The sequence below is a fragment of the Harmonia axyridis genome, chromosome 7 (genome assembly GCF_914767665.1).
Source record: "Harmonia axyridis chromosome 7, icHarAxyr1.1, whole genome shotgun sequence".
Classification (NCBI taxonomy): Eukaryota; Metazoa; Arthropoda; class Insecta; order Coleoptera; family Coccinellidae; genus Harmonia; species Harmonia axyridis.
In genome coordinates, this window is record NC_059507.1 from 11,766,534 (window position 1) to 11,779,356 (window position 12,823).

The 12,823-nt window shown below is 36.3% G+C and overlaps 1 protein-coding gene across 2 annotated transcripts in view; it reads right to left on the minus strand.

Annotated features, from left to right (window-relative positions):
• The window catches only part of LOC123685244 (signal-induced proliferation-associated 1-like protein 1), a 48,662-nt gene that overhangs the window by 12,023 nt on the left and 23,816 nt on the right, over positions 1-12,823 (minus strand). For both annotated transcript variants that reach the window (XM_045624877.1, XM_045624878.1), the window contains exon 2: positions 2,025-2,326. In XM_045624877.1, coding sequence (XP_045480833.1) covers positions 2,025-2,317 — 293 coding nt within the window. In that variant the 5' untranslated portion in view covers positions 2,318-2,326. The remainder of the gene's footprint in view (positions 1-2,024; positions 2,327-12,823) is intronic.

Consider the following 12,823-nt stretch of genomic DNA (forward strand, 5'->3'; position numbering starts at 1 on the left):
ATAATAGCCCGCTCCAAGAACGTTGAGTCACAATAAACTATATCAGTGAGATTGAGCGGGAATTTTTTAAATCACGTCCATCCGTGGATCTAACCACTGAATTCCAGATACATTTCTTATGAATTTATAGAATACGCGAATTCCTCCTTTGTTTCAAGATTCTTTGGCAAAGTTCCTTAATATTTGAAACAGATCAAGTTCTGCTTTCATATTTCTACTGTGTTCTCCCACTATGTAGTACTTTACGTAAGTATTTTCGCATAGAGAATTAAGCTTCATTTCTGTTGACACATATTTCTTATTCCTACTGCGTCATCCGAATATGCAGTCTTTATACAAGGTGTCTAAAAAAAGTTTATATTTGATAGCTTGAAACTGGCCCTTACTGTGATATTCTACTATGTAGTCCTTACACAATCTTAATATGGCCCACAAGAAAGTTTAGATCCTTTTGTATTGAAACAGATTTAGTATTCCTGCTTTATCCTATTATGTGTACAACTTTCCTTCCGCCGTTTTGCATTAGATGGCAGTAGTGGTAAGAGGCAGTCGAAATAAATAGATCGTAGATGTCCTCTAATAAGCTTAGGTATTTGTAAACATAACGCCATAGAAATATTAGTCGATTTGTGTCTGCATCATACAGTTATTCTCGATTAAACATGTCAGCTTACGAGCCAAATTCTCGTTATTTGCGGGAGGTTTTAATTTTGTGCTTTAATATGAAGAAATCTGCCACTGAGGCTCATCGAATGCTCTCAAATACCTATGGTGAGGCGCTATTAGCGAAAGACGGTGCCGCGAGTGGTTTTAACGCTTCGAGAACGGTGGTTTTGACGTTGAAAACCGGTGAAAGAGAGAAGTTTTTCGAAGATGCGGAATTAATGTCATTACTTGATCAAGACTCGTGTCAAACGCAACAAGAATTGGCAGGATCATTGGGGGTGACGCAACAAGTAATTTCAAAACGCCTGAAAGTCATGGGAATGATTTAGAAACAAGGAAATTGGGTGCCGTACGAGTTGAAGCCGAGAGATGTTGAGCGGCGTTTGTTTGCTTGTGAACAGCTGCTTGCAAGGCAAAGACGAAAGGTATTTCTGCATCGCATTGTGACTGGAGACGAAAAATGGGTTCATTACGATAATCTCAAGCGCAGAAAATCATGAGGATATCCCGGCCATTCTTCCACGTCGACGGTCAAACCGAATATTCACGGTTCCAAGGTCATGCTCAGTATTTGGTGGGACCAGCTCGCCGTAAATGTATAATGAGATGTTTAAACCGACTGAAACAATCACAGGCGATCGTTCTCGAACGAAATTAATGCGTTTGAGCCGAGCATTGAAAGACAAACGGCCGCAATACAACGAGAGACATGATAAAGTGATTTTACAGCATGACAATGCTCGACCCCATGTTGCGAAAGTGGTCAAGACATACTTGGAAACGTTCAAATGGGAAGTCCTACCCCACCCGCCGTATTCTCTAGACGTTGCTCCATCGGACTATCACTTGTTGCGATCAATGGCATACAGCCTGGCTGACCAGCACTTCCTTTCTTATGTAGAAGCAAAAAATTGTATCGATTCGTGGATCGCTGCAAAAGATGACCAGTTTTTCGGACGCTGCCCGAAAAATGGGTGAAAGTAGTAGTGGTCAGCGATGGACAATACTTTGAATCATAAATGTATAACCAGTTTTTTACAATAGAGCCTCGAATTTCGGAAAAAAAAAACAGTGGAAGCAAAGTTGTACGCCAATGTACTATGTAGTCTTCATACAATCATGGTCTACAGGAAAGTTGAGATCATTTTCTGTTGAGAAAGTTTCATCAGTTATTCTACTACTAGTCTTTATACAATCTCAATATGGTCTGCAGGAAAGTTAAGATCCTTTTGTATTGAAACAGATTCAGTATTCCTTCTACGTTATCCTACTTTGTAGTCTTTAGAGATTATTATTATTAATATGGTCCACATGTATCTCCCGTCTAACGAATAATTCGCTTCGAGAAATAGACTCACCTTCTTGAATGACCGTGATGGTGATCCAGCAGTTCCAAGCTCGAATTGCTGCGATACAAGAGGTCAGGAGTGCCGATGTTCTGAGGTCTGCCAGACGCGTTCTTCCCTACGGGACAGTTGTGGCTGTGACGGTCGCTGAAAGAGGCCCTTGCGGCTGAGGCCGACAGGCCCGCTGAGGCCCAGGCCCTATGCACGTGAGTGTTGTAGTACTCCACCGCCTGAGCCGTCCTGGCTCGGCTCTGGGATATAGGCGCCCTGGGTGGCGCTGGCCCGCATTCCTGCAGTCCAATCATCCCATCACGCTGGAAAAAATATTTATCTATCAATTGAAGTCCTTTAAAATAAATTCGACTCTTCCAGAAGAGATGTTTTGTCTGATGACTCATAACCTAACCTAACCTCAGAGTAATAATCATAGATAGAGGGAGCATATGTCGTTTTCAGTAGGCAAATTTTGTCCCCAACATGAACTATCAAATTTGACATAAGGGGCGCGGAAATGAAAACATATCAGTGATGCGATATTTCACTCGATTCGCGAGTTTCTCCACAAAGAACGCACTTCTTATGTCCCATAGTGAATCAACGTTCCATATTAACTCAAAATATATCGAAATAAATACCTAAATATATCAGAAATTCACAAAATAAACTTCAAGCGCGCCAAACGACGTGAACAACCGATGACAATAGAAGAGCAAAAGTTGCCAAACCTTGGATTTCAGCAGGTAGATACAGAAAATAATAAATATTCTGCTTATTATAAATTCGACAATTAGGAAAAATATTGGATTTCAACTATTCAAATCTGCATTTTCAATCGGGAAGCACTGAAATAAATATATTTCATTCAATATAATATACACTCATAACTGTAGGCTGTTTTTTTCGAGGTATATAACTTTAAGTTGGCATTACTGTTCGAGATGGCGACCGATTCAACAGCTGTCAAGTGATTTATTCTCAGTTTGGTTTGGCAATTCATCATTAATAGACTCACGCCTGAACAACGCTTGCAAATAGTGCAATTTCATTTTGAAAATAATGGTTCTGTGCGGAATACGTATCGCGCACTACGCCCATTTCATTTTGTTTAGCGATGAAGCGCACTTCTGGTTGAATGGCTACGTCAACAAACAAAAGTGCCGCATTTGGAGTGAAGCTAATCCTCAAGTGTATGTCGAAACACCGTTACATCCAGAAAAACTGACTGTTTGGTGCGCTTTATGGGCTGGTGGAATCATTGGTCCGTACTTCTCCAAAAACGATGATGGCCAGAACGTTACAGTCAATGGTGATCGGTAAAGAGCCATGATTACTAACTTTTTCATTCCTGAATTGAACAACCATGATGTCCAGGAGCTGTGGTTCCAACAAGACGGCGCAACATGTCACGCAGCTCGTGCCACAATCGATTTATTGAAAGACACGTTTGGTGACCGCCTAATTTCACGATTTGGACCTGTGAATTGGCCTCCAAGATCTTGTGATTTAACACCGCTAGACTACTTTCTGTGGGGCTATGTAAAGTCATTGGTCTATGCGGATAAGCCACAAACCCTTGACCATTTGGAAGACAACATTCGCTGTGTTATTGCCGATATACGGCCACAAATGTTGGAAAAAGTCATCGAAAATTGGACGTCCAGATTGGACTACATCCGAGCCAGCCGTGGCGGTCATTTGCCAGAAATTATATTTAAAATGTAATGCCACAATTTATCTTGCAGATAAATAAAATTCATATCAATCGAATAATCCATCGTTGTTTTATTGCAATTTAAAGTTCTATATCTCTAAAAAAAACATCCTTTATATAGTAAAATTGTGGATTTGAAAATATTTCACAATCCGACAACATAACCTAACCATGTTGGGGTCATGTAAAAATGTTGTAAACTTTCTCTATGTTAATTACTCTATGACACAAACCAATCACTACACTTATATGGGGAGACAGAGTTTTTGCTGAGGTTTTTATTTGGATTCTTATATCATATGCTGAATCGTATGATGCCGGTTTACAATTCCTCTGCTAATACTGAGATTCCATCTACACAAATGTAGATTTATAAATTTATAATTTCGAATCTACCAGCTACCGCGCTGAAATTTTGTTGAAGTATGAAACAACAAGCTCTACAAGACCATTTTGTTACCATGCATCAAATTATATATTGTTACATTTGTTTACCACTTCTAATGTCATTGATTGGATAAAAACCCAGTGATTAACCTCTCGAATACTAGAAAGATAAATGTTTCACAAACTCACATGTTGGTTTCCCCTAGATCTAACAATTTATCTTAAATTTATCACTGAAACTTATCTGGGGTGACAGTTATAAATATCACCAAATTAAGTAAATGTCAACGGCATCTTTAGATATCGTCAATTAAAAATGTTTCTCATGTCTTCGTTTCCCAAGTACATTTTTATTGTTCCTGATTAGGATATCCTCATGATTGTGCATCCGAGATAATTATCTGTTGTGGTACCGCCCAACGTAGATACGTGTAACAACTTGACCTTCCAAAAAACATCGTCATCTCGGTGATTCACTCACAGGTGTCGTCAAGATCATCGCTGCGGTAACAACGTGCGCATAATATTCGAAAAAAAAATTGATGATGGTGTGTATAACTTGCGAGGTGTAATTACTTGTCTATTAGAGGCGGGGTGGGGGTATATTTCTACGCAAGCCTGCATTTGCACTTTTCGTAATCCTCAGACCGAATGATTCGTTAGTTTTGATCACAATTTTTTTGTGCGTTAAAGGCGAAGACGAAGCGAATTTGATGATTGTGAGTTGTTCCGCTAGATGTTTTGTTGGGTTGTTCAGATGAACAGTTAACATTTATTATACGGAAAGTTTGGGCTCCGTTGAGCAACTACAAATGATTCAAATTTCATGAGATATCGCTATGAAAATATTTTTTCAAATGGGACACCCCGTAAATTACTACATACTTCTATAGAGCTGAAAATTACCACTCCATATAGTATACTTGATATTTTCTCCCACAGGTGGCCGGCAAAGTCGCCTGACCTAACGTCTATGGACTTTTAACTTTGGGGAAAATAAAAAGATACAATCTTCCCAATAGACGTTTATTCAGGCGACCTGGGACCGTATTCTCGACAAGTGATCTTTCAAAACGTATACGGGAGTCCCATTTGAAAAAAAAATCTTCATTTTTCATAGATTTAAATTTAATATGATTGAGAAACGTCAAAGTCAATAGGTAACATATGAAAATTACACATAAACAAACATAGCAAAGAACAACATGGACAAACAGAGTTACTTTGAGAACGCAAGTAGATAGTGCGTTTCACGGCCTCCGTGATTCACTTATCTAATCTCAATCGATTACTCATACAATCTATGTGAACTTGAAAATAGAAATAGATATGGCAGACGATATACCTCTCTTACCTACATATATTATCAGGAATCCCCGTACATACATATTCATAGTAAAGTAGGTTTGATATTTCAGAGGATCATTGGTCCCATATCATCTTGTTCAGAGTAGAAGTAACAAGGATGTCAACAAACAACTACACTAAGCTACACTCGTTCAGTTTAGTCAGTTTAGTGTAATAGGAACCCTAGTCGTTGATTTTTATTGTTTCATGTTATAAAATCGTTTAGCACTAAAAAATTCAAAATTAAAGTATTCAATAAATGTTTGAAACCTTTAATTTATAATCATTGTGGAAGCTTGATCATTATCTCAATCCTTTTTTCCGAATCCCGATCAGAATTTGGAGGCGTTAAAAAAAAATTCTGCCCTTCAGAACTCCCTATTTTTAACAAGAACAATAGATTCCTCTGTTGTATACCTAACATATGAAAATAGAGTAATCTATAGCTATACCCATACCATACATTCCCAGTGCTCCAACATTGAAACAAATAATAACTAGGTACTGATAAGCAGAAAGATATTTTTTTAATAACGAATTATCAGAAAATGATAAGTTCCTTTAAAAAATTCATGTGATAAGAAAGAAATACGATATTACTTTCAAATTATTATTTGACGTTTTTAATTTAGGTTATTTATAATTTATAACCATAAACATATAAACTGTAATATTGACATGTACTGAGCAGAGTGAACAGTGTGGTGTGTTTCAATGTAGCGTAGTATATTCCAAACTCTGCGTTTGGATCTCAGAGTAATAACATAGAGGGAGCATATGTCATTTTCAGTAAGCAGATTATGTCCCCAACAAGAACTATCAAATTTGACATGAAGCGCGGAAATTAAAACATATTAGTGATACGATATTTCACACAATTCGCGAGTTTCTCCACAAAGAACGCACTTCTTATGTCCCATAGTGAATCAACGTTTCATATTAACTCAAAATATATTGAACTAAATACCTAAATATATCAGAAATTCAGAAAATAAACTTCAAGCGCGACAAACGACGTGAACAACCGATGACACTAGGAGAGCAAAAGTTGCCAAACCTTTGATTTCAGCAGGTAGATACAGAAAATAATAAATATTCTGCTTATTATAAATTCGACAAATAGGAAAAATATCGGATTTCAAATAATCAAATTCGCATATTTAATCAGGGATCACTCAAATAAATATATTTCCTTCAATATAATATACACATTCATAACGATATAGTAAACTTGTGGATTTGAAAATATATCACAATCCGACAACGTAATCCAACCATGTTGGGGACATGTAAAAATTGCGTATACTCCCCCTATCTATGTTTATTAATTTATGACTATATTGTAAACTCTGCGTGTGGATACATCGATCATATATCCATAATTTTAGTGGCCTCAAGTATTTTCCGCCATTAAACTTATCAAATGTGGACATAACCTTTACAAATAATTTTTTCCGAATTTCCAGATTTAACGCCTAAATAATGACAATAGATTCTTAATCTGGTGTCAATAGAAACGAATCAGATAACCACTATGAATGATCAATTACTTTCTCACACTAACCTGACAAATGCAGAACGTTTTTAAAGATAGCTTTATCGAAGATTGAATTCAATCAGTTCGTTATGTCTTGGTTCTTTTGTTGATGTAATAATTCTTGAAACGGATATTGATTCACGTTACTGTATAACAATGGCGTTCAATATATGGGAAATGTTATTATCGCTTCATTCCGCAAATAATATAGATTTTCCGAGCATATCTTCAGCAACGGTGTTCTCAGACCATTACGAAACTGTAGAAGAAACTAGAGCAAATATGAGATAATATCGTCTCGATTATCGACGTCAGCAGTATCATTAAATTGTAAATGATTTCGCAAGCGTCGATGGAAATTCGAATTTTCTGGAAAGTGGAACGAATACTGCTAATGTTATTGGAAGACATTAACAGTGTACATAATTGACGAGAAACACGATACACTGCTTGCAGAAGGATGATTATCAAGGTTTAATGAACCAAGGAGATGTGTGCACGTCATTTTGGGTTTAATAACTTCCTTGGTTGTCAAATTTACAGCGGCAACACGTTTGAAGGAAAATGCGTGATATATAGCGAAGTGAAAAAGTTGATCAATTTACTTAAAAACGAACAAAAATAATTCGAGGATTTTCTGAATTGGTGAGTAACACGTCTATAGGAAGTTTGGTTGAGAAATTATCAGCTCCAACGTGAATGAAATATGTAGTAGAGATTAGAGATTCAACAAGCCAAGTAGCTTGACATTTTAACCAACTACTTGACTTGAAAATCAAGCTCGTGAAAACTTACATACTTTGGCTTGACTTGATTTTAGATATTTATTGCTTGACTTGATATCAAACTACTTGATATTACTTGAGCTTTATATGCACGCATCGCAAGGCATATATTTCTGCAATCTCTTGCGCGCTTAGACTAAATAAAGGGATTCCTTGAGCGCCGAGAGACTGAAGCATTCGCCAGTGTGACTTTATTAGTAGTTTTTTCACATTTCTATGAAATCTATTGGTATATTTTGATAGTTTCAGAAATATCTTCAAAAAACTTGGCCAAAATGGCGAAGGATTTTTTTATGAACGCCAGCATCTTCAGTTCCTGTTGAAAGACAATTTTCCAGAGCTGCTCTTACAGTAACAAAAACCCGCAATAGGTTAGGAGACAAATCTATAAAATGCCTTATGTGTCTTAGATCCTGGATGGAAAATTATGAAATCAAACAACGAAACCTGGAGGTTTCTCAATATCAAGAAACTTTGTTTTTTTATTATTTTTTATTATTTATTTGTTATTGTTATTCTTCATAGTGTTTTAATTCATGTTTCTATTTGAAAAAAGTTGATATTTTTGGTTGTTTTATACAATAAGTTCAATAAATAAAAGTGTTTTTTGCAAGGTTCCTTCTCATTTCATCCTTTTTTTTTTATTGATGTGACACTACACAATGAAACTGCTTAAAATCAAGTAGCTTGATATGATTCAAGTACTTGATAAATAACTTCTTGACTTGAGCTTTACTTCAAATCAAGTCGAGCTCTCATAGCTACTTCGCTTCACAAGATATTTAACTTAAGTTTGGCATAGATTTTCCAATTTCAAGTTTTAATCATGTGATATGCTAATTTTGATCGCAAATAGTGTGATTTTTTTTTCTGGAACAGTACCCGCTTCTTTTCTCCAGAACTTTTTTGTGGATCACTAGTAGAGAGTTTAGAGAAATGTAAACAAAATCTTCAAATTCAAATTATTATAAAATGCAGTAGGCTATGATGAATAAAATTAATTATAAATTTTGGTACTTATTTACCCAACTGTAGAGAAGATTTAAATGAAGATTCGATAAACTGGTATAATCATCACAAAAAAAAAGAGGACTACAAGAAACAACCTGTATCTCGAGCACCATGCTTTTGTATCGGACTTTTTTTCTTAAAATTATTCAAGGATTCTCATTTTCCTTTGTACCTCATAAACTACGAACACCATGTATATAAAAATAGATTTCTATATTTCCTCTCCAACTATGTTGCAGGACGCTGTATATGGCATTGTACAACATCCATAGATGCATTAAATAGATTAAATTATTTCAGCCATAGATAAGGAAATACATTTCAGTATTCAAATTCTGAGAATTTGATAAAATAGATTGTTTTATTTCAATAACCAGAATCGTTCCACCACACAGTACTTTTATCAGGTTTACGTTCAACTGATACTGATACCTATTCTACCCATTCACAGTTAAAACCAACCCCCTTAAAATAGCAAATCTCTAAAAAAGCTTCTTGTGCATAAAATGGCGGTCTCCCATCCAGATACTGACCCCGTCAAAAGCTGAACATATTTTCATTTAATATTCTAAAGGAATAAAAGTAAAAATCCTTTTTTTTTTCAGGACACATCCGCAAATTAGACTTTATGTCAAAAAAGACAGCGCCCAGATCCTAAGAACAATCGAGCAAAAAATCAAGTCGCAGTGTAGAAATAATAGGACAATATGCAATCTGCTGGTTCAACTACCATCACATCCTTGAGTTTGAGGAGGACGAAGGTGGAGGGAAAACAGCACCGGAAACAACATAATCCGCTCAGGCATATCTCCGCCTGCGTGGTCGGTGTACCTACTGCAAATACACATTATTGCACGTTTCGCCTCGTGTTTACGGATCTTCAGTGTGTTGTTGAGGGCAAGTCGCCAAACTAGTATCGTGGTTCGCTGATTGATTGGCTAAGTTCAGTGTTAAGGGGATACCTAGAGCCAGGGCGGGATTAAACATAAATTCGAGATGAGTTATTATTAGCTTGAAGTCGTTTCAAGATTTGAAAAGGTCGTCATTTACCTAATATCTTACGATATGGATCCTGAAGAAATGCATTATTTTTAATCTAGCGAAAAGCCGAGTATTTTTTTTTCTCAATTTCTCAATTTCCAAATTACGAAAGTGACAACTTTGAACGCTCGATAAATGGCTAAAACTGATTCAACTTTAGAAAAATCACCTGGTATACAGGTGATTGAAGGTACAAAGGAAAATGAGAGTTTCCTTGGATAATTTCAAGAAAAAAAGTCCTATAAACATGGGCCCGCAAACGTTGTTTTAAATATATGTAACAGACCAATTGAAAACTCCCGGTCTACCATAGTAAACCACAATTTTTTTTGGCAAAATTCGATTTTATTATTCAACAAAGTTGCCTTCGAAGGCGATACAGCGATTATAGAGATCTTCCAAGTATTCAATACCATTTTTGTAGTACGATTTGTCTTTCGCTTCGAAATAGGCCTCAGGCCTTCATTGGCGCTAAATTTCTTTTCAGCGAGCATTCTTTTCAGGTCTGAGAACAGAATAAACTCGCTGGGGGCCAGATCTGGCGAATACGATGAATGTAGAAGCAATTCAAAACCCAATTCATGCAATTTTGCCATGGTTTCATTGATTTGTGAATTGATCTGGCGAATACGGTGGAAGCAGAAGCAATTCGAAGCCCAATTCATGCAATTTTTTCCATTGTCCTCATTGATTTGTGACACGGCGCATTGTTTTGATGAAACAGCACCTTTTTTTCTTCAAATGGGGCCGTTTTCAACGATATCATCCTTCAACCTATCCAATAACGCTATATAATAATCGCTGTTTATGGTCTGGCCCTTTTGGAGGTCATCAATGAATATTATACCTTGCGCATCCCAGAATACTGATGCCATAACGTTGCCAGCTGACTATTGTGTTTTTCCTCGCTTTGGATTTGATCCATCGTGTGCAGTCCACTCAGCTGACTGTCGATTGGACTCCGGTGTGAAATGATTGTCACATATCGATGCAAAAATTCAGGTTAATTGCACTTAAACAGCTTCAAACACTGCTCAGAATCATCAACACGTTGTTGCTTTTGATCGATTGTGTGCTCGCGAGGCACCCATTTTGCACACAGTTTTCTCATGTACAAAATATTCCTGAATGATATAATGTACACATTGAGATGATATCTTCACAATGTCTGTTATCTCGATCAACTTCAATTTACGGTCATTCAAAATTATTTTGTGTACTTTTTGATTTTTTCGTCGGTGACTGCCTCTTGTGGGCGTCCACTGCGTTCGCCGTTTTCGGTGCTCATTTCACCACGTTTAAACTTAGCATACCATTCAATGATGGTTGATTTTCCTGGTGCAGACCCCGGAAACTCTTCATCAAGCTAAGATTGTGCTTCAACTGTATTTTTTCCTTTCAAAGAGCAATATTTTATCAGCACACGAAATTCGTTTTTTTCCCATCTTTTTTCAAATAACAAAACTAGCTACACTCACAACGCAATATATCACAAACTAATGGTCGGACTGCTTTCAAATTTTGACACGTATCGTTTGAAGGTTGATACTTACTAAAAATCATATGGATTCAATACTACCACCGCCATCTGTGCATCAGACCGGGGAGTTTTCAATTGGCCTAATAGAGTTTGATTTTTTTCGAGGTTTTTCTCAAAGCTTATTCCCTTCACAATTCAACATAATTTTGGCATAGATAAATTCTATCCTCATGCATTGAAGACTTGTATAAATTTCAGAAAGTTTTCTACAGTTTCTATGGTAACACACTGGTTACAAAAAAGACGAAGTCTAGCTAAGCTATACAAACTCAACCAAATCAGAGCAGGAAATTACACCAAATTTATAATCCCGTATCTCACAAGTATGGAAATTGACGACATTCACTAATATGGAATTCGGAACACCCTGCAGTATAGAAGTGCAATCAACAAAGAAAAAAGTTAGATCTAAGACATGAATAGCAACAGGAAATGTTTTTCCTGTTCCAAACGTTTTTGATTGTAATAAAAAAGTTGCGTTAAAATCAGTGACTCATTCTTGACATTTGCTACGATCGACTTCCTTTAGGTTCATATTCGATGAAGGTCGTAACGTAAGATATTCGCTAACGAATTGCATTTGGGTTAATAACAAGCGAAAATTTGCAATTGTAATTTTTTCGATATTTTGCGGTTACTCCGGTACTTAGCTTCGGTATTTTCCATTTTGTTTTTATCGTTAAACTTGGAAGACATAAGGTTTAATTTTATGCGAGTATATTCGCTCTGATAAATAAACAGAGTGTTATTTCTTCGCGTAAAGTTGAATAATAAGTAGTGGAAAAAACTTTTTTTTTTAATTCCGATTTCAGTTGTTGTATTCCGTATATTTCTTTGTCGATTTCGCATTGAGAAACGTATTTTTAATATATGTATATTGAATATATTCAACACCTGTGGTAACAATGATCTCATTTCACTTGCCATTTTTGAAAATTCAATGGGATAGTGAAATAACAACTTCCAAATTGTAACAATGTAATGTGGGAGGAAACATGATATAAATATGCAAAATATCGAGTGTAACTCAATACATGAAAGTGAATTTTTAATGATGCTCTGAATAATAGCGAGTGATATCACAAGAGTATTATGATTATCTTCGTCCGTGACTTTTATAATGAAGATTATTTGCAGAAACATGAAAACACAATTCGAATGTACAGGGTCCGGCAAAAAAACCTCCCTGATTTCAATAGGCATTTGCAAAAAGAATAAGAAACATATAGAACAATTACTTATATTTGTGAATAGCCTATATGATGCCATTTTACATCACTTAGTACACTTTACTTGGTTTTGAAAATTATGTCTGATAAATGATATCCCCCATTGTTAAGACATTCACGAAGTCGTTCCCTGAAGTTGTCCATAGTTCTTCGTGTAACTTCCCTTGGAATGGCTGCCACTTCCTGCCTAATGGCATCTTTTAGTTCTTGCAGAGTTCTGGGA